Below are 27,866 nucleotides of genomic sequence, written 5' to 3' on the forward strand. Positions count from 1 at the left end.
AGTGTAAAATTCATGTTCTCTCTGCAGGAGATGCCTTCTACTTGGCCAATCAAGGTAACTGTCCAAGTATTATTTATCGGTTATAAATGGAGAGCAAAGATGGTTAAATATTTAAAAATACTTTTCATTTAAGGCACAGGAGTATTTGTCAAAAGTCTTGCCTCATGGCATGAACTGTTTAATCTCCCCGTGAACAACATGTGAAAAGTTTCAGGATTTTTGCATATATTTGATTTCATTGGTAATCTTTTACGTATTGTTTTTTTATTTCTCAATCTCACAAAGTATTGGGAGCACATTTCTCCCAAAACTACTGTGGCTACCATGGCCTTGTGTGAATAAAATCACTATAATTTTGTTTCGTGTATCTTTTAAAATAAGCATGTCTTTTAAAATAAGGTGCGTGAACTCCTTTCAGAGACAAGGTGGATTTGTATGATGTCACTGGCAAATGTTGGGTTTACAAAAATGACAACCTTAGTGAACTGATAGCATTTATTTCTGACAGTAAAGAGATATCAGAACAATTACCTTTTCAGGTCACTACTGAAGTTGTATCAGTAAAGTCAAGTCATGCGTTATGGGAGACAGATTATACGTTTCAATACTCAATGGGAGGCAAGCATCTAATTAATACAAGCGATATAAAACCAAGAAGGTACAAATCAATGTCAAGGGAGGACCTGAAGGCATTCCTATTTTACATTCTTGTGCTTTGTTTATCCAGTCTATGACTGTATTGGTGGAATGACTCAGAACGCATTCTGATTTATTGGGGAAGTTCAAGAAAGTGGTGTCAACCGTGCAACTTCTGCAGTTTCTTGTAAGCGCTTTCGCCAGGGTGCTCAGAGACACTGAGAACTATCAGACCTTGAAGGAGTCCCTGCTGTATTTTGCTCCCACCGTTTCAGTCGCCTTCACCCACCCAAACAGTTAGTTCCCGCATTTCTACTTTCCAGGGTGCTAAAACTGCTTCACCCACATGTTCTGCTGGTGCACGGAATGACTGTCCTCAGAGGTGGCCCAGAGTCCTAGCTGGTGGCAGCTGGTGCATGTAGTACACTGCCGCCCTTGTGGCCGGGATGAGTATTAGAGTTCTAAAAAGCTTGGAAAACAGTTCTGCACATGGATTCCTCGCGGTGTATTCCCCAGTCAGACTGGGCTTCAGATGCCTGTGGCTTCAGCTTGGCAGTGTCGCCTTTCCTTGTTTCTCTCTCTCTCTTTTACCAGTGTTTGTTTATTTATTTATTTAGTCTTTGTGAGACAGGGTCTCGCTATGTGGTTCAGGCTGCCTTGGGCTCACTTTGTAGTGAACTTGCAATGATCTGCCTGCCTCAGCCTCCCAAGTGCTATTTATTTATTTTTTAACTTCCTTCAACATTGCCTTCAAATCTCATCTCTGGGTCTGCTTCTCAGTGAACCAGTATAACACAATAACCGAAATGAACGGAGAATGCCAGATCTGCAATTTATGAAGCAGGAATGTATATATTTTGAACTGCTATCTATTGAATTGAACAGAAAATGCTCTCTAGCTCTCTCTTCCTCTTTCTCATTCCCTTCTCTTTTCTTTTCTCTTCCTTCCTTCTTCCCCTCCCTCCAATGCCTCCTTCCCTCTCCCTTTTTCTCTTTTTTCCTTTTCTTTTTCTCTCTCTTTTTCTTCTCTTTTTCTGTCCTCTTTCTTTCTTTCTTCCTTTCTTTCCTTCCTTCCTTCCTTCCTTCCTTCCTTCCTTCCTTCCTTCCTTCCTTCCAGAGACTCCACAATTGAACTCGGGTCCTTTGCACTGAGCTATATCCCCAGTCCCTGTTTTTTATCTTGTATTTTGAGACAAACCTCGGTTCCAACTTGTGATCTTCTTGCCTCAGACTCCCAGAATGCTGGGATTATAGATGTGTGCTACCATCACCCGCTGAAAGTATTTTCATTTGAGCAAAATGCAGCAACTTGCATCCTGGGTCACATTAAGGTGAATTTTGGTAAGAGCAAGAGCTTGATATTCTGACCACTTTTGGCAAGTTGTGGAGGCAGAATCTCCTCTTCCTAAGATTTATATTAGAGGTTAAGGAAGAAGAGATATGACTGGAAAGTAGTCACAGATTGTGACACACCAAATCTACCAGCTTTTTTTGTCCAAATAGGAAAAGTGAGTATCTCATAGTCTGCAGGAATTTTCCTAGTTCAACTCAGTCACTAAGTACATGACTGGAAAATGGCATCATTTTCAAATTTTTTGATTCATTTAATAGCCTCCATTTGGACTTACTCTGCTTGATTTTTAAAAGAAGTTTATGATAAGATTAAAACTTAATGTGTGGCTCATGGACCTGTGTCCAGTTTCTTTCTCTGTGCTGCTCTGCTGATCTGCCTAGAAATTTTGTGTTGTTATTATCACCAAGCTGTTACGGCCCTACCCCTCACTTGGAGTCTTGCTATAGCCTTCTAACCAGTCTCCTTGATCCTGTGATTTCTTTCCATGAGTGTCAACACTTCAGGCAGAGAGCTATTTAAAAAATACAAACATGAAGCTGGGCATGGTGGCACATGCCTGTAATCCCAGCACTCAGGAGGCTGAGGTAGGAGAATCGTTGTGAGTTCTAGACCAACCTGGGCTACAAAGTGAGATCAAGCCCAGCCTGAATGGCATAGGGAGACCCTGTCTCAAAAAGACAAAATATACAAAAATACAAATACAAATGTGGCAGAGGACTGTTCACCCCACACTTCCCAGTGGATCTGCATGATGAGCAGAATTTTAGAGACTTACTATGACCTGCAACGCTAAATTCAGCCTCACACCCGGTTTCCTCTCAGACTCCTCTGTCCTGCTTCCCTTCCCTCTGCTTCCTCTCTCCCGACCCAGAAACCTCCCTGTTCTTTCTTGAATACACCTCTGCTGCAGGGGTCTCGTGTCCAGATAGCCACATGGCTTGCTTACAGATGGCATGATTTATAGAAAAGTAGAAAAGTCATTATAAAAGAAAAAGAATGGCTAGTATAGATAAATATTAAAAAGCTAAGAGTATGAAAGAAAAACAGCACCGGCACAATGTAAAGGTAAAGAACTAAAAACATGAAAGTTCAGTCTTTAAAAAGAAATCGCCTATCCATTTGCGCCAGGCTGACTAGCTGGTCAAGGGGGAAGCCCTGGCATGGCTACAGGACTCCACGCGGATGCCCTCAGGGAGTGAGAGGACAGGCGGAAGTGAGGAACAGGAGAATGAACACATATTAACATTGTGAAAAGAAAATAATGATCTCCTTCAATACGGAATGAAAATAATAAGGCGAGGTGAACGTCTAATTATTTCTTATAGTCTATAAACTCCCCCCACCTTGTAATTCAAAAAAAGATAATGGAGGCATCTCAAGCATTTTATTGCTGTAAACACAACTGTTTGGAAATACAAACCATCTTAAAATAGGCAACAAACGATCAAGCTAGAAACTGGCACCCAAAGAGTCCAAAACCTTCCATACTGACGCTCGAAGGAAAGCATCTTGTTTAAACATCACCAAAGATGAATAGTAGAGTTTAAAATGCTTGGAAAATAGGCAGCAAAAGAAAAATAAGTCAGACTAAGCACAGTTTAATCATAAAGTGTTTAGTAATTTAAATATAACTAAATGGAAGCTGGTGAATTAAAAAATAAATTATTCATTACAGGCTTTGTCTTAACACACTGAATGATCTAGATTTTGTGGAAACTATTACATGTTCTGGGGCAATACAGAGGAGGCCTTAAAAATGCCAGAAATATCCCCAAAGAGGTAAAATTGATTAAATATGTCTAGTTCTTTAAAAAAGTTTGGTTTGATTTTAAATGTATTTCCAAAATAGCCATGGTTATTTCTGCCACTGGTTATATCTTTAATCTCCTACAAAAGACAAAGAGTGTCACAAAGTGTTGTACCGTGGTGTGACTGGTGGACAATCAGATTTGCAGGACAATCAGATTTGTACAGGTAAAAGCGTCTACTTAATGTAAAAATGTAATTTGTGAAGACACAATTAAAATTTTGTAAGAACATTATATGGTGTGAAAACTACAGTACATGCTAAAATCTTTATGCATAAAGGTAGAACTGATATCCAGATGAAAGTATATAAATAACCCTAAAAAAGGTAGTTTTCTGTAAAATTTCAGTGCAAATACAGTTACATCAGTCCTTATGCATGGAATACGTATTAAGTAGCAGATGTATTTGAAATTCAATGTCAAAATAATTCAAAGTGGTGTTTTCATTGCATTAAATGGAACAATATTTGTGATACATTCCTTTTTGCCCCTGAGAATTATTTCTTTAGAAATTTGCCTGTATAAATATTGTCACTTACTTGCAAATCACATATGCATAGCATTAAATTGTTGTCTATTTCTTCTTCCTTTTGTTAAGAGGAAGTTGACCTAAGATTTAACTTGTAGTATGGAACTAAATTATAGCTATTTATTTATAAAACGATTTCCATGACTCTTCTAGGTCTATGGAATACTGCACATGGGTCAGAGTAAAGCATCTGAAGATAACAGCAGAGGCTACTCATTGAAAATATACCTTTAAATAAGTTTTAGAGTGTTTGGTGTCTTTTAAAAGTAATTTTAAAATTTAGGGCTAAACTAAACCTCACTGTCCAATCCTACAAAAAAAATTTTATTTGAAAGTGTCTTCCTAGAAATATGAATGATTAATTCTACCATTTAAAATTTGGATTTCCCATAGTTTTGTGAACTAAAGGTAGTGACTATGTTATTTGTTAGCCCTCAAAAGTATATCTAGAACTTTTCTGGTGTTTAAGAAAGGATTTACTCTGATACATCAGGATAAAACATATGTTTCTTGTGGTCAAATATCATTTCCTTTAAGTAATATTAAAAAATAATTAATAATTATTTGTATTCCTTTAGATTCCTGGACATAGTTATGCACAAGTATATTTCAATAAATTGCCTTTTGTTTATATTTCTGGAAAAATATTTCCCATTCTTAACACAATCCCTTAAATGGCAGAAAAAATAAAAGAAAGACTCCCTTTGAATGACTTTATTTACACCTCCGCATTTTAGCATATTACAGATTATTAAAATTTTACATATTCTACAGAGCTAAGGTAAGATGTATATTGGGATGTTTACCATATGAACCTTATCTACTGATATATGGAGAAAATTGGCTCTAGGTAAAGTAATTCATTTCCAGCCCTCTGTGACAAGCTTTGGAAGTTGAATATTGATTATTTAATCTCGTAACACCCTGGAAAATTTGAGTAGTTGTCTAGGAGAAATATCTTTTATAGTATGCAATTCACAACTCCAGGAGGAAGAACTGTTTTTTAATTTTATTTTGCTGTAGCCAGTCTTACTTTAGTAAACTTATATTAACAATGAATTTTAAGGCATAGGAAAAAAAACCCCAAACAACTCCTCTACCACACAATGGTAAATTTACCTATTTCTTAGAATGTGTTGTTTGTTTTAGAGATTTGTAACCAGTAAACATGATATAGCAAATACACAGAAATAACACATCATAAATAGTACATTACTACATTTTGAAGCTAGAAAAATGTATCATACCATATTATTTGGGAATTATCTATAAATCAGAACATTTATAAACCAAGAATTTATTGACAAATCAAATAAGGATTTTAAAATTTATGCTAGTGAAAAATTTAGTTAGGGGGTGAAAGAAATGGGTTTGTCTAGTATTATTTTATTCTTTCCAACACAGTATCATCAACTCTGTAAAAGGTTCGTGGCTGATCACTTCAAAATGGCAACAGAGGGTTGTTTAAAAAAAAGTACTGGGACCAGAGATACAGCTCAGTAGCACAGCACCCCTTGGTAAGCACAAGGTCCAGAGTTCGATTCCAGGTACAAAAAAAAAATAAAAGAAAATACTAAACTCACAGCTAATAATTAGTTCAATTACTGCTTTACTGAACAATTATTTTCTAACTTTCCCATTTAAAACAGTTTGCATGTTCTTTTTAGGATCCCCTTAAAAATCCCCCCTTATCTTAACCATGCTGCAAGCTTTCCCCCCCACAGCTCAGCTTGTATCATTTTAACTTGGGAGCTATGTAACAAATGAATAACACTTGCTTAAAACCTAGTCTGACAATGCAGTGTCTCTGCATCTGCTTAGCTGGGAGGTTGTTACCACTGGTGATGACAATCCTGTCACCTATGGCTTGACTCAGTCTGAGGAGTTTTCCTTTATTATAAATTTGCAACCACAGTGGTAAAGAGAAAAATGAGTGTGTTGTTTCAAAACCTCCCTGCGAAGCAATATTCTTCAAGATCACAGCTTCCATTAATCCTAAACTGGGGTCAGGAGAAACCTTGACTCTTAACGGAAGGCTCTCCTTGAGGTTCAAGATCTCACACTGCCAGTTTACCCTGAGCACATCTCATTCTGTTGGCTCGTTTCTAATGGGATTTTCTTTCTAGGGAGCCGTTCCTAACCTGACCTTTATTTCCTCTTATGCAGTTAAGGGCAGTCAAGGCAACAGGGCTTGGTGGCTGTAGACTTGATTAGGTAATCAGATTCTTCAGTGGTCAACCCTGTTCTGAATGTGTGGTTGGCATTCTATTTAATTATCCGTGAAATTGGTGGGCAGAATTTCATATTACATACAGCAATGTATTGCATGTTTGGTTATTTTTGAATATTGCCTGAGTTACGTGGCAAGTTACGGGAAAATGACGCCAATTGCCATGCTAAGGCAGTACTTTTATATGATCACATTTTATTTACTCCACATGCTGGCTATAAAACTACAGGCCACATAGACACAAAGAAGACCCAACAGACCACAAGGCACACAGAAACCATGCCTCAAGTTTTAGTCCCTTGTCATGAGGTCATTTATATTGCTCTAAGGAAACACTTTACAAATGTACAGAGAACTCTTCCCCCATGGCAATGTTCCCGTTTATTTTTCCCATTGTAGTTTCTCACAGCAGAGTGGAGCTCCTAGCACCTGGCTGTACATCATAAACTGTGTTATTAGATTTTGGGTGGTGGGAATTGGAATTCAAGCCATAATTACCACAAGCAAGAGCTCTGGATGCCAACTACTTGGTATACTGTACCGTACTGTACTTTGTGATTCGACTTCGAGTCGTGCCAGGGGAGGCAGACCCCATGGTGTGGGTAAAGTGATGGTCAGAGGAATTCCTCGTGTGGCTGATGGTGGCTGTGCCCCCCATGTTGCTGCTCAGGCCCCCACCTCCACCCAGTCCACCCAGCCCGATGCCACCACCACTTACACCAGCCCCACCCAGACCACTGCCCATGCCACCACTTATCCCAGCTGCTCCACTAATGCCACTAATCCCAGCACCAGAAACAACTCTCTCTGTCACAATCACATTGTGGGCATTGGATAAATCTGGGTGCATATTTAGACTGCCTATCATGCCAGAAGTTGGCTGGATGACTCTTTCTGTAACTACCACATTCGAAGACTCAATAGGAGTTGGGATAGTCAGAGTGGTGGGTAGACTCGAACCTGGCGCTATGACCCTCTCCGTCACTATAACATTTGAGCCGTCCCTCAGGTCAGGCATATCTAACATTCCATGCAAATCAGCGCCGGAGATCGGGCCCACCACCCTCTCCGTCACCACCACATTGGGTGCATGCAGGTTATCGTGAAGGTGGACAGAGGGCTTCAGCGTTCCAGAAGTGGTGTAGGACTCGGTTACAGTGACATTACCATAGCCCAGAGGGTCGGGAATAGGCAAAGGATGGTGCACACTGGGTCCCGAGGGGTAGGTACTCTCTGAAACGACCATGGTGGTGCCGACCTGCTGGGAGACTTGCGGAGGGTAGGTTGGTTCAGTGGTCTGAGGAGGCCAGGAGGGATCAGGGTCTGGATAACTTTCAGGTTCTTTGCCCAGGCTGATATCTGCCAACTTCTTAAATTTAGGCCCCAGGGTATCCAAGAAACCATCATCCAAGTCTTCACCAATGAAGCTACAGCACCCCACAGAGCCAGCGGGGGAGCCTGCACCTTCAATGTCATACACCAGCAAACAGTCATTGGACGGGCGCCCTTCTTCCTCATCGGCATAAGCAAATGCTTTCTGCATTTATAGAGGAAAGAGAAAATGGAATTACGAACACATGTTTAGTGGCAACACAACAGCTTTCATTTCTTTTAAGAGAATAACCAAAGAAGAATATATAAAATAAGATTCTAATACCTGTAAGACATGCTTTGAAACCATTTTATAATTACTCATAAGAATTTGATTAGAAGTCATTTTAATCGTAACCCTAATAATGCGTTTTGAGTTTTAAAATGCACTTTGTCTGGGAGTAGTGGCACATGCGTGTAATCCCAGCACTTGGGAGGCTGAGGCAGGAGGACTACCTCGGGTTCAAGGCCCGCCTAGGGTGCAAATGAGTTCAAGGGCAGCCTGTGTCACAAAGTGAGTTCAAGGCTAGTCTGAATTGCAGGGTGAGATCTTGTCTCAAAAAGACAAAAAAAAAAATTACTTTAGATGAACTTTTAAAAAAAATAGTGTACTTTGAACATAAAATCACATAGAAAAATAACCAAGTTGGAAGGAGGTATAAAAATATATGCACGAAAAAAAGTTAGGAAGCACATAAAAATGTTTTTAAAAGTTACAAGGAAGTATACAAAAATGTGTATTATTTTCAGTCTAAAAGTGTAGTTCATGAAATTCACTCAGCACTGTATTTTCTTTTCTTTGGATGGGAATGAATGTGATAGTTCCACGAAGGTTTATTTTAGTGTAGCTTTTCAACATCAATGCAGCAGGAAAAACTAACTTTGAATCTATGCCATTTTTGGATTCAGATCTGAAGGTGATTATAGACAATTTTAAAAAAATAGAATCTCTATCAATTCTATCCTGAAAAGCCACAGATGTGCACTTTCATGTTGCCTTTACAGGTCTCAGTGCTGGACTGCAAACTTTCAGGTTATCAGAAGCATCTAATAGCAAGTCAACGCACTATGCCATTAATTAAAAACATACATTCAGTCCTCGGTACTGGGCAGATACTCTGTTAGGAATGAGGCTATGCAGAAATAAGTAAAAGCAGATAAAATCATTCCCTCCTAGGACTACGTTTTAGTTGGACAAGACAGAGAATTCAGAAATATTTACATCAGAGAATGGTTGATACTGGAAAGGAAGAGAGGAGTGTGTGAAATTTGGTCTTTCAGGTAAGGAGGTGAAGGAAAGCGTTTTTGGAAAAATGATGTTGGATTGGCGATTGCAATGAGGTCACTGTGAGAGCGGTGTTCTGGAGAGTCTGGAGCAAGCACCGAAGCCTCCAGGCAGAATTCTTCTTCTCATGACACTGTATTCAGGGGCAGGGGCATGAACAGAAAGTGTTCACGTGTATTTCAGCACAAGTCTCACTGTTTTGTATTACTATTTGAAAGACTTTGACCAATATTTTATTTTAAAATATCAGCCACCCCCTAAAATGTCCAATGTGTGACTCACATTTCTTTGCTCTCTTTTGTTGGAATGAAGAGGAATTGCCTTAGGTTACATATGAATATATAAGTAACATAGATAAATAAAGCCTTCCTTTTTAAAAATAACTTTTCTTACGACATTAAAAAAAAAAGGCAAAAATGAGGGGCTGTGTATTGGACACATCTGGCAGGGAAATAAGTGAAGTATTTTGAGCCAGAATGCAGACGGGGAAGTGTATTTCCAGGCAGCATCAGAAACTGGAACTTGCTGGAGGTTGAGGACCATGTGATTGATAATCAGGAGTGATCGTGTCTCTAGCTGAGATGGTGAAGTTAATTCTTCTGCTATTTCTCTAGGCTTCACACCCTGTAACACCTGCAGGTTGTTTTAGAGTGTTCTGGAAGAGTCTTTTGAATGTTTTCTGTGTGCCTGGTACTGAGCTGAGTCCTGACTATGTAACATAGAGAATAAATGGACAAGACACTAAAAATGGTGGTAAACCTACAAGCCCACAGATTCTAGCGGTGATGAGTCTTATCCAATCAATACACAAGGGGTTACAAGAATATAGATAGGGACCTGGATGAGAGAGTTGATTGTAAAAACTGCAGAGAAGCAGAGACATTTGCACAGGGTCCTGACAGATGGGTAGGAATTTATGAGAGAGAGGATGGGACGCAGACCATTTGAGGAGGCACTCAGCATATGCAAAGACACGGAGGCGAACAGTGTGCTGTGAATAAGGCAAAATAGTTCAGCAAGCAGAATGGATGGGGAGGATTAAGTGGAGGTGAGGGGAGACATTTGTGAATAAATTTAGTTGTCATGTTGAGGATTTGGACTTCATGTTGTGGACAGAATAGAGCTGTGAGCCACTGACCATTTTTTTTTTAAAGGCAGAGTAAGGTAAAGGTTAGATCAGAGCTTTAGAAATATAATTCCCCAGCAATGTAGACTGTTGGGTGCAAAGGTTAGAGGTTGGGAATCAGAGGGTCCTGCCGAAGTCCCGGATGCGAGTTGTTAAAAGCCAGATAGATAGAAGCCTTACCTGACAGAAGTAGCTCTCCATGAAATTCATATTCAGACCTCCATCTCTGCATTCCCTCATAGAGTTTCTTCTTAACGTTCCGGAATATTCTTGGCACATCTCCGGTGCGGCTGATGTTTTTACTCCCTCCATTAGTTCAAAGCCTGTCGTTCTTTCTCCTCCTCCCAGGTCTTGCATTTCTCCGGCACAGTAGTCGTTTGTATAAACACCTGAAAGTGTTTGATCACATTAAATTTATTTTCTCTAGTGTTTTGTGAGCTAAAAACTAGCAACTTATTTATAGAGTTTCCTCATTCAGGTATGCATTTCTGAGCAAAGAAATAGAATGAAGATGACCCATAAAGAAGAAAGAGAAAACCTGACTGATATTGAGTTAAAAATAATTATTAATCAATTTGTTTCCTTGGTCATTATCTGCCGAGAAGCTTCTATGTGGTGCCCTGGAAGAGGGTGTTATCCAGCAGTCACAAAAATTTATGTTCTAAAGAGTTTGATTTCAAACTGAGGGAAGTTGAGGGGTAAAATACTCATTCAAAAGGTGAACGAGTGGCCTAAATAAGCCCAAATGTGTTATTGGACCTAGAGGGAGTCCAGAAGGTATGGGAACCAGAGGCTTTCAGAGAGGGAGCCTCCCTGAGCGGAAGTCTTTGGTTTGCTCTTGCCTGAGGGTGAGTGGAGGGTAAGCGGGTCAGGTGGCAGCTGGGAGCGTGGACATGACCCAGAACGGAGAGCATTCAACTTTGGGACAGCTGTCCCATGGCTTTGATGTTCTAAAGGTCTTGAGTTTGGGAACAGTGTATCTTTTTATATTTTAATGACTCTGGTGCCTTCTCTGAGGCTTTGCTGAAGGTTTAAGACTTAGTGCAGAATAACTGCGCAAGGATGCACTGATGGACTTGATGATTTGACATCTAGAGAACCGACTGGGCACCAACGAAAAGAGAGGATCTTCCAGTGGGTTCTGCGTTTGGGGTGAGGAGATTTTTTGTAAATGATTTACAAAAACGGATGGGTCAGGAGGAGAAACAGGTTGTAAGGGTAACGTTTCCAGTTCCTTGAATCACATTTTAGTTCTGTAAGTTATAAACATTTCTATGCCTGCTACAGTGATCAAAGTAGAAAAGTAATAACTATTAGTTTGCAAGTGACTAAGAATAAGGACGCGGTCCAGTGGAACAAGGGTAGGTAGGGGACGAAGAGGAAGGGAAGGGGAAATACGTGGGATGAAGACATGCCATGCACAGGGTCCTAATAACCTCAGTGAGTGTAAAGATTATCTGCCATAACATGAGCTGAGATTAATATCAAGAAGAATGAAAATCAGGATAGGAGAACTGGGGCCAGGGAGGAAGGCTGGAAGGAAGGCGAACGAGACTAAAAAATGAGGAGCCAGCCGTAGTATGTGCATGTGCTGTTCCCCAAGATGATTATAAACTGCATGTACTGCACATGTGTACTAGGAAAACAAAGTTTTAAAAAAGAAAAAGACTAGGAGAAAAAAGAGAATCAGTAACATTCGCCTTGCAACAGGTAATAGGGTATGACTATTTTCATGGACTTGAGAATTTAATTGTTCTTTTTATTATGGTGATAGCTATCCGCTTACTATGAGATTCTAATTGTTCTCTAGCTTTTGTCTATGAGCTGGTCTTGACTCTGATTTTGAGGCAAGTTGTATTTAGAGTCTTCCTGCTGTGTAAGCAGAATATCCACTATGTAGATTTTGATAATATTTCATGTATTGACCAAATTTTTTTAGGTCAACATTGATGCTGATTCTGAGAATTGATTCCTGGCATATGCCTGTAGTTCCAGCACTTGAGAGGCTGAGGCAGGAGAACTTCTGAGAGGTCAAGGCCAGCTTGGGTTATCTAGAGTGAGATCAAAGTTAATCTGAACTACATAAACAGTATCTGTTCCAAAAAAGAAAAAAATTGATGCATTTTTTTTGTCATAATAAGCAGCTAAAGTTTGATCCATTTTGAATTATTAAATAGTAGAAGGAGATTGTAGCCTCAATAACAGCACAGATCTATTTTAATTGATGGCACTTAAATTTTAATCAATCATATATGTAAGTATTTGAGTAAATGAAATTTTCTGTTAGATTAAAAAAAACCGTGACAAAATTGACCCACAGTTACAATTCAGTACTTTTATTTATAGAGGTCTTAAATATGTTATCTACTTACTGTCTGGTGATTGAAGATTTAAAAAGCATAGCACATAACAGTAGTACAGTAGGTTTTCTTTAATATAGAAATTAGTCACCGAAAAGGGAATTATATAAAAACTTTCAAAGTCATTTAAAAACAAACAAACAAACAAAAAAGGAAAAGCCTCCAAGAGTTGCTTCGTCATGATTTGAGCTGTTACAAAGCTTTTCTCACCTGAGCTGTCAATCATTGCACCACCGCCCGGTATTGATGGTATGCAGACCGAGTTTACATCCTAAAAGACAGGAAGCCACATTTTCCCACTTGTCATGAGTCTTTTCTCCTTACATCATACCTTTGCAGAATTACTGCAGATTTCCTAAATGCTTACGACGTTGGAAACCTCTGGAGTCTGTTTGAAACTTGACCCCCACTCAGCGAGCCTCCCCTGGGCTCCCCTCTAATTCTGAGGTCCTCCGGACTCCGCCCACCACCACCCTTAGCCAATCAGGAGCAGAGTAGGGGGACCGAGTCAGGCGGCCGCAGGCTCAGCACTTACGTGGCCGAAGCGGGGGTCTCCGGGGTCGGGCTGCGGTCCTTCCACGGCCCACGGGTGGATGGCTCCGTCCGAGCACTCGGGCACCGGCTCGAAGCCGGCGCCGCCCCCGGGGGCGCCCGAGCAGTCACAGCACAGCAGCAGGAAGGGGACCACTGCGGAGACAGGAGCCAGAGTCAGAGGGCCTGCCACCACAGTCTGCGGTGTCTTATTAGTTAGGTGCATGCATGTCATTTATGGTTTTCATTTCACATATTTTAAAACAGTTTCGAAATTACAATTTGAAATAAAAACTGCAAAGAAGACTGAAGAATAAGTTTTGAGTCATGCCAAGTCAGACCCATCGGTCCAGCTATCAATCTTTTTAAAAGTTATATTTTATGTGTTCTGAAATTTGAGCGGGGCTTCCCTCACACTTTTCACAGCGTGCAGTCCTAGCTCAAAAACGAATCCGGTCCGTAAGCTATGATCCATCTTGGTTTGTTAAGTGTCACACAAACCGGACTCGGGTGCTCGCTTTTTTCCTATCCTGAGATTCAGGGTGCATTTGGTGGCCTCGCTGCCGTCGAATAATTTTGAATTCTTAATAGAACTGCATTTGAGTTTAAAATTATTATGAAAATTCCAGAAAACAAACTATAATTGTCAGACACCAAAAGAGATGTGATATTGATAGTCAGTTTAATATTATATTAATGATCTATATAATATTGTAGTCAATTATTATATTGTCAATTTAATTTTTATGGTATTAAAATTATAGTATTAGTGTTGTATAGAGAATTATAAACAGATAAAACTTTCCCCTGTCATTTACTCAGGAAAGCAGTAAAGGTGAGAAAAAGAAAGCTGACATCAGCAAAATGTTTGATTCTTCTGTTTTCTCCTTCACGTCTTTTCTCATTTCTAGGCGCTCACACATGCTCGCCTTTATTTTAATGGTAAAATCTTATTCATGCATTGAGCAATTATTCTTGTTGAGGCTGATACTGTCCCCTACACAGATTCCTTTTCCTTGAGTTATTCTCACACAAATAGAAAATATCACACAATTTATCATGACTTTTTCTGTTAGTTTTCGCATTCATCTGTTTAAATACTCATTTTATTTATCCTTTTAATATCTTATTTAAACCATTCTTTTTGTAGAATATAATCTTGATAAATGTTTTTGAATTTATGTTTAAATGTCTTAAATTTAGTGGGGTTGACTTTAAAATCCACATGTAATTTTAAAATGTTTTACTAAGTGTACTACTCAAAGTTAGTCACCGACATGAAAACAAATTCAAAATTAAAATTAGATATTATTTATAGTTACAATGATCAGTACCTGATATTTAAATTACTTTCATAAAGTAATAAATTTTAGTTTTGTCATGTTGGTTGATAATCAGCACAGCTAACCAATAGGAAAATTATATATTGTCATATATATTTTATGTTACATTCTGTCCATTTCCTGGAATTTTTACATTTCTCTTGCCTTTGTTGATTTTGATGAAAATATTTTTGTTTTAAACTTGTTCTTCCTTTCATAGAACTTTTTCTGGTAATTATTTCAATTTTTCTGAGTCAATAAGCACTCCTATTAATATAGAAATTTCATGTTTGAAGTATATTTTAAAGGGAAAGAAACTCAGCTGTTATCAGCGTATCAGAATCTGTGGTTTAGGTTGATTGATACTGATTAAAATGTTCAGCAAGATGAGTTATTTAGTCAGAGAAAATATACTTGTCAAATTTAGCAACATGTCTATTTATAGCTGTTTATTAAAAGGAATGAAAAATTTAAAATGTGCTCTCAATTCATATTTTACTTGTTTTAATTAGATCTGTGAGGCATCTTCTGACACTAAGATTGTATGAAATTGTCATGGGGTCTTTGCATCAGTGGACTGCATCCGTGTTTCTGCCTGCTGGTTTCACAGCCCCCCTTCTCATTCCTCAGACCCTAGCGTTCCACTCATCTCCACTTCCGCATCATCCAAGCCAATGCGAGACACCGCGTGGAGGATCCACTGGATCCTTCCCCTGGGACCTACCTCTACTGCTTCATGTGTGGTACTTTTGTTCCCATCATCATAACAATTTTATGGGATACAAATAGAATTGTTTAATGGATGACAAAAGCAAGGCTCAAAAAGGCTTTCAGGTAATGAAGATTTTAAAAATGGGTTGCAGGCTGTGGTCTATTCTGATGCCTCCTTCTATTAAACTGCACAGTTTTAGGCAAACATCAGATCCCAGCCATATCCAGCCTCTGCTGATCATGCTGGTCTCAGATGTCGCCGCACAGTCAAGCAGGTCATTTCTTCTCTTCTCCTGGGAGGCTTTTACTACAGTACCTTGCTTTCTCATTTTAGACTTTTTTCTGTTCATCATGTGTTCCCTCTCTCTTGTCTATCAGGCTCTTTCTCATGTATTAAAACTCAATGTGGAGTTTGCTTTCTTTAAGCAGCCTTTTCTGATTGCTTCAGTAAGTTATCGCTGATTGTCTTCTTTCACAAAGAATTTGACTGTGCTTGTCATGGTGCTTCTCTCCCACTGTGAGATAGACTATGAACAAGGCTCTGCCCTGGCTGTCTGTCCGAGAAGGGAGCCTGCAGCTCCATTTTTTCATGTTGTAAACCCAGTACCAAGTGTAGAACTTTCTTCATAATTGCTCAAAATAACAATTTGCAAAATATATTTCATCAATGGATCAGAAAACTTATTTCTTCCACATATAAACAGAATTGTTAAAATACTTACACCCTAGGACTAGGAATCCCATGATGAGCAGTCCAATCCCAGCAGGACCAAAGTGCACATTATCTGAAAAAGTTCTTCCGTTCACATATGGTTCCCTGCCACCTCCTGTTGTTCTTCCTCCACTTAAGTCATTTGGAGTGCTGGTTTGTGCATATATGTCGGGAGTAGTAACATCTTCAGTGGTCTTCGTGCCATCGGAATGAGTACCCGTATTAGTATTGGTACTACCGTCTGTACTGCTCTGGGTTCCTGGCCCGCCAAAACCTTCAATATCAATGATAATTGTTCCGGTGCAAGTTCTATGAAGAGAATCTGTAACAAGGTACAAAGTGGAAGAAATATTTTATCCAATCGATGTAATAATTGCTGAATAATACAGAACTATTTTCATATTACCCCAGTACTTATTTGAATGTCTTTATTCCTGTCGATTCAGTAACTTCTTATAATCCCCCTTGTCTGTGACTCAGCTCTTTAAGTCCATCAATTATGTCAGTATAACTAACATTATTATTGTTAGGAGCATTATTTACTGGGTTATTTCTTTACATTTTAAGTAGTTGGACAGTACATATAATTTGAAAATTATAAGATGAAGCAAACTAAAACCTCAAAATAAACCTATTATAGCCAAGGACAACCAAGGATGACACCTTGTTGACTTGGAGGGCATAATATTTTATCCTTAATTAAAATTTCTAAGGATAATTTATTTATACTACATTGATAAAACCACATGACTCGTTCTATATATATTTTTACTTTGAAAATCATTCCTTCATGTTTTAATATGCTTTTCATTATCATAATTTCTGATAGCCACGTAACTTTATATCAGGAGAACCTTAACCATGGGGTATCTTCTCAATTACTTACTGGAATTTCTGGCAACATTTACTTATTGGAGGTAGTGCTGTACTTAGCATCTTAGTGCATTAAGCCTTTTATACTTAAGATGCTTCCTAGGATTATTCAAAGTGCAATTACTGAGTAAGAATATAGGGCTAGCTTGTTTAAGGTTATTGTGTTGGTGCTGCTGCATAGATGTGAGTTCAGCTGCCTGACTTTTCATTAATGTAACACTAGAACTCGGTGCATTGACTAATTTTTACTAAGAGTCTGCTTTTCTGAATTAAAAAAGAAACACTCTAAAGCATGTAACGACAGTGGCTTTAGACCCAATGGATATGGTATAAAATCCCGATGACCTTTCAGCTTTACTATAGTTATTTTTTTTAATTTTTATTATTATCATCACTTCCTTCTAAATTTATATTGTTCTGTTTAACAGATGACTGAAGTATTGACTAGTTCAATAACTTCTCTAAGGTTCTATAATAGTAAATGACGGCAAGATACCAATCCAGTCTCATTTCAGAGCTAATGGGTTTAGCCACTAAATTGTAATGTGTAATAGTATTAAAGATTTGAATTTATAATGCCAATATGATTACTTTTATAGGAAAAATTTTATTTAAAATGCAATAATAAAATGAAATAATGAAAATTTAAATTATGAATACATTTTTGTATAGCTTTGTCCAGAAGGAAAAGAAGTTAAATTGATATCTTACCATCTATAGATAAAATTGTTCCTTGGTATCTTCCTTTAAGCATTTGATACTGTTCCATGGTAACTCTGTTTCTCAAAGTGAGTACGCCTGTTCTTGAATCAACAGCCAGCAGGTCGGTTGGATTATCTCCCATAACATACCTGTATTTAAAAGAAAACTACAAATTAATGTCAACTATCTAAAAAAGACTTCTGAAATATAAAATATATCCCTCTAGTCAGTAGACATAAAACCTAGACATACTTTTTAATTAAATTAGAGAATTTCATTTTGAAGGTAGTACCAATTATATGCATCCACTCAGAAGCAGATAAAAGATTTAATTTAAGAGAAAAGAATGACCAAGCAACCATTTCTGATGGAATATTAGAAACGCGCATTTGGGTGGCAGAGTACTCTTTTTGTTTTCACTTGTATTTCCATTTGGTGACAGCAAAACTATCCTGGAGGGTCTAGACCCTGGGATTTTCTGGTCTGGACCAAGGATAAACCATTCTTTTATAGCAACAATAGCCACCACTAGGACAACAGAGAATTCTATGCCTTCATGACCTTGACCTGCATTCTCTTCCTGTATCTGCTCCTCCTTTCTATATGCGCAGTGACTTCCCAAGACTCTTTAAATTCCAGACTATGTGCTTGCCTGTGCCTTTATTCTATTTTCCTTTTCTCCTCATCTTTGACCTTGCTGTTTCTCTTCTCTTGTGCATACTTCTGAAGCAAACATGGTTAGGTAACTGTCTCAGGCTTTGTGCTAAGCCCAGGGAGCAGAAATTCTAGAAGAGCTGGGGTGTAAGTGAGGCTTCCCTGAGAGAACTCATTAACTGTGGGGTACAAAAAGGTCTGTTAACTGGTGATCCAGTGTGACAGCAGTGAGGACAAAAACACTCGCACTGGGTGAAGAGGCTGTGGAGAAAGAACTCCCATCGTTCTCACCGTTGATGATATCTTTGTCCCGTTGTTCGTGATTACAGTCACACGTGCAAATAAACACACACATGCCGATGCACACAGTGTTAAATCAAGGACAGATATGAGAATTTTTGAAATGGCATAGCCTCATTTTTCATTAATATAACTAGTTTTTCAACATAAAATTACTGACCAATATTTGGTGTTGATTAAAACAGAGAAAATAGCCAAGGTGAGCTAAATCTAGTCAATTTCAAGCTAAGCAATTTTGCAAAGATAAAATTGGTCCCATAAAATCTTCTCTGGCAGGGAGGTAGATCAGGGTCAGGGGTACAACATGGGGAAGACCCAGCACAAGGTCACCAGCTAACTGACCAATAAGACCAATAAGTTGTGCCAAAACTTTCTAGATACAATTTTCTAGTATTACATCATTACAGTTTCACATCTTACATCTTGCACAAAATTTTATGTTTAAAAAAAAGCACTGTAACAATTCAGCGGTCAATCCTTTTATGCAAATTGAATGATGGTTACAAAAATAATGGAAAATGTTTTAATTCAGATATGCAAACTTCCTGAAAACAACATTTGTGTTTAGGTTCAGTATGTGGTAAAAGTTGGAATCGATCACTCTTACCTAACTGTTGTTGAAGCTAAACCTGTATCCAGGTCAGTAGCTATAAACTCTCCCACTTTCTGATTCGCTTGCGTGTTACTTGTTACCACGTAAGTCTTTGAACCCGGGCGAAATACTGAGCCTTCAATTACATTTTTCACAGTCACAGAGACTACAGTAGCTGTGATTTTATATTGGGATATAATTGATTGATGAAATTCAGCTCTATTTCTAACACCAAAACTGAGTTGCAAATTCTTCACAGCTTCATAATCTAGGGGCTAGAAAAGAGCACAATAGTTTTAGTATTGAAAAACTCCAGAAGGATGAGTCTTTTCAGAATAGTAAAAAATAATTTCTTATACTTTTATAATGAATGATAAATACATAAAAACATTCAATTTATTACTTTTAAAATCTTCAATTCAATGTAATGCATGCAAACACAATATAAGAAGAAAAATATCCAGTGGCACTATATCTATTGTGGAAAAGTTTGAAGAAAATGTGGCTCATGAACTCTAATTGCCCAAGTTAAAAATTTAAAATAACCCAGATGGTCAAACTCATGAATTTTGTAGTACAAAGATAATTTATGTTAGCATTTATATTACATGTTTCAAAAAATGTGGCTCTACTTGTAACAAAGTATGGGTCAACTATTTTTGAGGTCTGATGATTTGACTAGTTTTATCCATAAAGAATTATTTGGAAGGAATTTTGCTTTTGTAATTGTGACTTTTCAAGTAAGTTGGATAATAGAATGTTATTATATATATAATTGAAGAAACCCTCATTTTCTTCAATATATTCTAGTAAAAAACCTCATTTTACATTATAAAATAATCAAGTGATGATTTTCATTATGAAAAGTGATATAAAAATCATAATTAAGAAAATTTACAAAACTATTCCCTCATGCACCAAATATAATTTTCTAAATATTCACTTGAAAGTAATTTAGATATGAATAGAGATTTACACATTGATCTCTCTCTCTTTTTTTATCTCTCTTATTTAGCTAAAATTTTGAATATTTATTCTAGTTTTTGGTTTTATTTATAATTTAAAGAATAGCTATGTTAGCATATATATATATGTGTATATATATATATATATATATATATATATATATACATTTCCAAAATATCTCTTTATATTTCTAACAAAGATTTGAATATATGACATTACGTCTGGGAGAACAATTACCATCCTATTGTACAGAGATACTGAGAGCTACTAGGTAAAATAAGTTTTAAAATAACACCATTATGTGGGATGAAATGGAGCAAGACCTAATTGCCCTAGTGATGAAAGAATGTGAATTTCATAGCTAGGAAGCCTAGATTCGAATGGTGGTTGTTCACTTATACACTATGATAATTTAAGCAATATACCACTCTCCTTGAGCCTGGATCTCTTTATTGCAATATAGGCATTACATAGCCTTATTTTTAGGGCTTCTGAGAGAGAGAAACTAAAATACCCGTGCACTGTTTGAGGTAAATGGAAGCTATCAGCCTGGTGACATGTCATGAAAATGAATGTGGCAAAAGACCACACATTTCTATGGGGACAGAATTCTTTAAAAGTCAGTTTCCCACAGCTATTATGAGAAAAAGAAAAAGAACTCAATGATGGATTACATTTTACTGTGAAGAACATATCTTATAAGCATTCTGTGTAACCCATAGACAGCTACTGTATATTTAAAGTATTAAGTCTGTGAGTCTACAGATTAGGGGGAAAGCTTTCTTGTCTGTTAGGAGTTAGCTATTTTTTCTCTGCACATCTCAGACATAATTCTTCTGTGGGTCAATGTGGTGAACCATTAGAACTCAATCTCTAATATATTCCTCTACTAAGCCGTGGTCAGTACCACAGTGAAAAGTGAATATGGTAATTCAACAAATATAATAATTTAACTTTAATTATAGAAAAACATACTGGAGGAATAAACAACTTTCAAATATTCTTAGTGCATGAAATTGACATATAATGCTGACACACATTTTTAAAATTTGCTTTAAAATACTCCTAAAACATTAATCTCAGTGATTAATCCTACTTTATTCTAAGCATAAAATAAGATTCATGTTCAAAATGTTTTCAATTTATATTATCTTTTGGAAATACTGTCCTGGTAAAAAGATTGAAATTAAAGTTCAATACCTGTTTTCCTGAAATTATATAAGCAGAAAGATTTCACTTAAAAAAAGTTTTATGGCATATGTAATTTTAAAATGTAGTAATATTTATTCTCTCACTCAATTGAGTTCTTAAAATGTTAATATAATTTTACTTTAAACTTAACATTTTGAAAAAAGATCAAAAACAAAGCTATAGTATTTGAGATAATTATAGCATACCTTAACAACTTTAAGAATTCCTACATTTGTTCTTTCATTCATTTCTATTTCAAACCAGTTGCCCTCATTTCCAGAGATGAAGAAAATTACTCCTATCCAGTTGGCTGTGAATTCTTCATCCAGATCAATTACTCTAAGTTGGAGCAAGTTTGAATTCAGAGTGTTTTCTTCAATAAATACGCGTTGCTGAAACCAGAAATTAAAAAGATAGAAAGAAAACAGTGGGACAGAAGAACCATATTAGGCTTTTACTGAAATGCGGAGTTATTTGCTATTTAGCAATGAAACCTGTGTTTATAATCTCACTTTTTATTGCTTAAATCCTTTTTTCTTTTTGCATAAACTAAAACCAAAAAATGTTTCTACATTTCCCTTGTACATTAGCAAATATAAAAAGTACATCAGCAGACGGAATTGTCTGTATAAATTTTAAAGTGTGATGAACTCAAAATTACTAACTTACACTTTCAAGAACAAATCCTTACCAGAGACGGCTCCAGGTAGGGGATGTTATCGTTGACGTCCAGGATTTTAATGTTGCATTCGCACTCTGCTGACATGCCATCTGCTCCGCCGTCTCGGTCTGAGCCTTTTACAGCAAGCGAATACTGGCCATATTGCTACAGAAACACATCATATACAGTGTCACGCCTGACACAGGCAACTTTACTCCATCCTATGCAAAATTCTCTTAAAACATGGGCTCAATATTTATACAAATCTATGACAGAGATAGGGTGACACATAGGGCTAGAAAAGTTTATAAAGTATGAAATGGATTTGAGTGACCAAAGAGACACTGTTTCACCGGAGGTTTATGGCACAAAAATTCCACACTTGATATAAGCTGGCCCCCAAGTGTACAAGAAAAATAGAGATGATAATTGGTTTGTATTTTGGGGAAGTGGAGAGTTGTGGCAATTGAGATATCGATGTTGTGTCTGTATTTTATTCTGTACAGTGGTGCTTACCTTTTTAAAAACGGGCAAAAGCTTTGGAGCCTTTTCTAGACTCATGCATAAGTGCATGCTTATTCAAAATTATAAGTGTAAATTTTGGGCATTCATACTTAGAGTCATCTTGAGATTGGTTTGTGCCCCCAGGGTTACCAATCATAGCAGAGTTCCTTTACTTCTGATAGCCTTCCTTTCTTGAAACTTTGGATATTAAAAGAATCCTACTGGTCTGCTTAAGAAAGTTTGAAAAAGCTAAATAATCATTTCTAATGGGAGCTCTCAGACAAGTGAAAAAGGATGTTAGCTAATTTAGAAGATGATCACATTTGGACCATTAAAAATATACAAATAATATGATTTGTCTAAACCTATGAGACATTAATAGAGGGCTTTCCATTTTTGAATGACTATACTAATTAAAATGAAATTTCAGTGAATATCAGTCAGAAAATAATTCATACTCTTAATGTGCACATAGGTTTTCTACCTTATATTTTAATGATTTTTTTTAAAAGAAGAAAACTAGGAATTTTTAAATCAAGAAATGAGGCTCCATAGTTTGATAGAAGTCATATAATACTAATTCTAATCTTTTAACAATCAGTTATCACATGTAAGTGAAAATTTGGTCTGGAAGTTGTTTATTTTTACTATCCAGTTTTCTGATTTTGTGATTCTTTTCTAAAAGTATGAGTAATTGGGTTGTCAGAATAATTTAAAAGGGAAGCAAAAAAAAAAACCTGCTGTCAAAAGAACTGTAAATAATCTTGGAGCATCTACCATGCTTATGTGTAATGTGATTCATTAAGATGGGGAAATAATACCAAGTATTTCTATGTTTATTTCCTCAAAAAACATATCTTTTTAAAAATGGAGTTTGGCTGTACCTTCTGCAGATTTTAACCTGTGTTTTCACAGTATAGTTTTCTTAATTTAAAACAACTCCTATTCAACTGATTGAATGAAAGATGTAAGAATAAAATGTAACACTCTCATTTTCTCATTTAAAATACTTAATAATGTTTCGTGAAATGTCATATAATTAAAATTTTAAAACCTTGCTTTCAGAAGCAGTCACTCAAGTAAAGAACCTATTTAAAGAAGAAATTAACCTCTCTGTCTAGAAAATTATTCATTGTTCGGATTTCTCCCGTATTTCGGTTAATGATGAACATTGGTGCGTCAGAAGGTTCCTGTCTTATGATCTTGAAGGCGATTTTTGAATTCAAGTTGTTTGGTTCATCTGCATCAGTAGCATTAAGTTTCATCACCAGTGTATCTAGGAATCAAAGAAATTTATTGCATATGAATAATTTACATTTCTGTGAAATGTACAACATAACATACTACTTTTCCAACAGTGTGTTAAAGTGAGTTATATAGAGGTTGAGTACATATTATTGTTTTGTTTCAGGTGGTTCTTATTTAATTGTTGAGTACCTAGTAAATTTAAAGAAATATTTGTTTTGACCATGCACACTGGTGGTTTGGATGAAAGACACTGGAAAGCAAAAAAGTTGTCAGTATTCATTCATAAACTAGAATTCTTTTATACCCTCCAAAATGTTTTAAGTTTTTAACAAATGCACCAGGGCATATTATCTCCTCATCTTTCTCTTCTTCCTTCTTCTTTTCCCCTCTCTCCTTGTTTCTTTATTAAATCATATTTAAAAAGGGGAAAATGATGAATATTTTACATTTATTTGCTGCTAACAAAAGCACCTGACCGCAAAATAGACTGCATGGGGCTGATTTCTCTGAGTGACTGAATCCCTCCACCTCTTCCTGCTCCCTTCCCAGTCTTTAGTGACCATTGTCCTCTTCTGTTCTCTCTGCTTTCTACAGATGACTGAGGCCAGGTGGTCTGTGTCTCTCTGTGGCTGGTTTCCCTTAACATAATGACCTCTGAGAAGTTCAGTAAGGGGCACCAAAAATTCAGAGTGAGTGAGTTAGATCTGGTTCTATTTTAGCATAGTAGGATTATTGATTAAAACAATCTATGATATATTTCAAAATAAGAACAGATGAGCATGATTAGTATGATTAATGGTTCATGAAGTGAACACATTCATTCTGATTTATCACACATCATATACACACATTGAATTGCCGTGGGTACTTCATAAGGACATATGAATATTATCTGTCAACTAGGTTAATTGAAATTCACATGATCAGATGTGGGTGGAACTGGTCTTTAACACAGCTAGGCTGGAAGACTAAATTCTCCATTTATGTGGATGTCACTGCTGTGCAAAGCTGAGAAGTGTCTGAGCCATGTGAGTCACTCATCACCCTTGTTTTTGTGCGTGGCAGATTGCAGCTACTTCCGTAGTTGAAGGGTCAGCCTTTCTGAGTGTAGTGCTTTCCCACGGATTGCCTTTAACATGCAGTGTTTACTGTGACAGAGTTTCGTCTATATTTGCCTGTCTGTTAAGATTGATCTTGAGGCCAATATATTCTTGTCTAACTAGTAAAATAGCTACTTACTTGCATTGGAATTTTCTTCTATTTGTCCTACAAATGTAGACATGGAAAACACTGGGGGGTTATCATTGATATCCAAAACCCGGACTCTGAGCTCAAGAGGCCTCTCTAAATCTTGTCCAAGTGAATTCAGAGCCCGGCAAACGATCTAAAAGAGAAAAGAATGATTATTTGGTGAAATATGTATTTATTAAGTTTTACTTTTGGTAAGTTTTTTGTTAGGAGAGAAATAATACATATTATTATTTTCTATTAGAATATATGTACAAATAATAGTTACAATCAGTAAGAAGGAACCATGAACACAGAACGATTTTTTAAATGGGCAACATGATAATCTGTTAATAGGAAGGACTCTAATTTTGTAGAATATAATGATTGAAGTAAACCTTGGAAGAGAATTTCAACAGATGGCAAAGGGATTCTTATCAGGAAAGAAGTCAAATGGTGTAAATGCTGTATTTGAAAACAGAAATAAGTGTTAGGCAGGAGTGGTGAGAGTATGGAAGAAAGGGTCCTGTGGAAATTGAAAGAAATGCAGGATTCTTAAACTAGGTGGTGCCTATGTGGGTGTTTATTATCATTAATTTGAAGTGTGTATAAGTATCAGGTGTACTGTTTAACATGTATTATTGATTTTGCATAAAAATGCTATGCTTTAAGAAAAGCTGATAGATTGACTTGCTGATTTGGAGAGATTGTAGGGAACATCGAGGAATACAAGATAGAACTGTAGATAAAAGGAATTAAAAGCCAAGGAATTAAGGTAGTCCCAGGAATGAGACGTCTGAGCAAAAGCAGCAAATGCATCTTACTATTTGAAGGTGTTTTGGGATAGGGATGGTTTGGGTTTTAATAGACGAGATTACAAGATCAAAGAAGGGATTTTTATTCCTTTTGTTTTTCTTTTAAACATTAAGAAGTGTTGGCCACCATGATGGATGGAAATGGAAGCAGTCAATAGGATAAGCAGAAGAGAGATGATAAAACAAAGCTGATGGAATAAGATTCTTAAAGAAACGAGTAATTAAGGAACAGTGGGAATGCCTTGAGATAAGCTGTGTAAAAAACTGAATATGCTTCTGGACCGAATAATAACACTTCCGGGGGAGGGAGTGTTATGGGAATTTGTGATAGGTGGCCTCAGTCTTTTTAGTGAAGTACTGAGTCAGCTGCTTGAAGGTAAATGTAGTCGAGGATTGGAAGGAAAAGTGTGTTTAAGCTGTGTGACAGTTCCTATAAAGAACAGACTGAGATGCAGTGAAGGACGGATGCATTTCTCAGGTTCATTTAGAGCTCAGGTGAACTCAAGCAATGCAGAGTTATAATAATGTGTGTTCGCTCAGAAAAGAATTCTTTTGTAGTTTCAGAATCATTGCTAGGTATCAGAGATCAAAGAAACCAACATTTTCAACTGAAAAAAAATTAAAAACTAAGAACTGGCTACTTGTTTTTCAAACAAGTATGCTGGTTTCCTATGAGGACTAACTAGAAACTGGCATTCTTGCTTACACCTCTGAAAAAATATTCTTTTCTTTCTTAATTTTCTTTACACCTATCAGGACGCTCCTACACTGACACAACCAAAAACATCTAATATTATGACTCATGAAATCAATAAAGTGAGATATGAGTTTAAGATTTTCCAACACCATATGTGGTATCCTGTAACCTACTTACAATGAAATAAGGAGTGACTTCTCGATCAACTATAGATGTTATATTAATTTCACCAGTTTTTTGATTAATAACAAAGATTCCATAAGGCGGCTGATCAATTCCTACTCCAGAGATGCGATATGTGACTTGTTGGTTTGCAGCACAATCTGAATGAATCTGCAGAAAGAACATAGTGGAAATATTACAGAGCAGAAACAAAGAACCCTACATTTTATAGATAACAAGTATGATTCTCGAAAATTGTTCAATATGCTGACCTTTGGGAAACATTGAAAATAAAGCATTATTTTGTTACATGTATATAATAATTATACCATTTTCAATAGCAACTGTACAAAAAGTACAGTATTACTGGTACCTGGCAATATAATAAAATAAATTCAATTTCTATTTATCACAAACAATAAAAATGTAAGCAATCACCATAACAAATCTAAGTCTGTGCAGTCATAATTCATTCAACATTTATAATTTGATTTTTTGTTCAGCCACCTCTCATTTTAATATTTCACGACTGTTCAGAGTTAAGATGCTTGAACTTATAGCCCGTCTTTTTTTTTTCATACAGGTTTGTACATCTCTTTTATAGAATCTCAGTGTCATTTTTGTATAGTACACTTTACACAGTACTATAATTTTTGCTGATTGTACTGTATAGGACTTATTTTATGTTCTGTAATACATTACAGTATTGCATGTAAGAATTATGCAAATGAAAGAAAAATCATCAAATTGGAGTTTTTTTTTTTTTTTTTTTTGTCTTTTTCCTTTTTATCGGTACCAGGGATTGAACTCACGACTGCCTGTTTGCAAGGCAGGCACTTATACCACTGAGCTAAATCCCCAGCCCTGACTATCTCTTTTTGTTCTGAGTTTTGTAATGTGCATACTATATATGATTACTTATTTAGCCAACCAATTCATTTGATGACTGGGTTGAAGGAATGGAACTTGCTTGATCTTGAGATTCAAATTCTTGAAAAGTATGAAGTGTTACAACAAAGTTGTAAGTGAATTTATGTACATAACCAGTTATTTGGCTTTATGTAGACATTTTTAATTCTGAAAATAGGGATGATGTATTAGCAGAAAAGGAAAGAGTTCAGGTCACCTTTCTTGAAAGAAAATATTATATGACTAAGCAAATCTTAATGGGGAATCTCTATATATCCACGTGAATCTTTGTGTTTGTGTTCATAATTATTATATATGTATCTGTGTGTGTATGTGTGTGTTTGTAGAGGAATATAGGAAAAATAAAAAAGACAGCATGAAAGAGGCATA

At 36.7% G+C, this 27,866-nt stretch overlaps 1 protein-coding gene across 1 annotated transcript in view; it reads right to left on the minus strand.

Annotated features, from left to right (window-relative positions):
* Positions 1-3,359: 3,359 nt before the first annotated feature.
* Dsg1 (desmoglein 1) overlaps positions 3,360-27,866 on the minus strand; it is a 34,392-nt gene continuing 9,885 nt past the window's right edge. The window contains exons 4-15 of the mRNA XM_003474101.4: positions 26,583-26,738; positions 24,906-25,050; positions 23,528-23,694; positions 21,945-22,079; positions 21,460-21,645; positions 19,112-19,371; positions 17,560-17,699; positions 15,986-16,297; positions 13,235-13,386; positions 12,910-12,970; positions 10,520-10,728; positions 3,360-8,094 (exon numbers count right to left, since the gene is read on the minus strand). Of these exons, the coding sequence (XP_003474149.2) occupies positions 7,081-8,094; positions 10,520-10,728; positions 12,910-12,970; positions 13,235-13,386; positions 15,986-16,297; positions 17,560-17,699; positions 19,112-19,371; positions 21,460-21,645; positions 21,945-22,079; positions 23,528-23,694; positions 24,906-25,050; positions 26,583-26,738 (2,937 nt within the window). The 3' untranslated portion in view covers positions 3,360-7,080. The remainder of the gene's footprint in view (positions 8,095-10,519; positions 10,729-12,909; positions 12,971-13,234; positions 13,387-15,985; positions 16,298-17,559; positions 17,700-19,111; positions 19,372-21,459; positions 21,646-21,944; positions 22,080-23,527; positions 23,695-24,905; positions 25,051-26,582; positions 26,739-27,866) is intronic.

The sequence above is a fragment of the Cavia porcellus genome, unplaced genomic scaffold, assembly GCF_034190915.1.
Source record: "Cavia porcellus strain 051 isolate PalLab524CR breed Dunkin Hartley unplaced genomic scaffold, mCavPor4.1 scaffold_20, whole genome shotgun sequence".
Classification (NCBI taxonomy): Eukaryota; Metazoa; Chordata; class Mammalia; order Rodentia; family Caviidae; genus Cavia; species Cavia porcellus.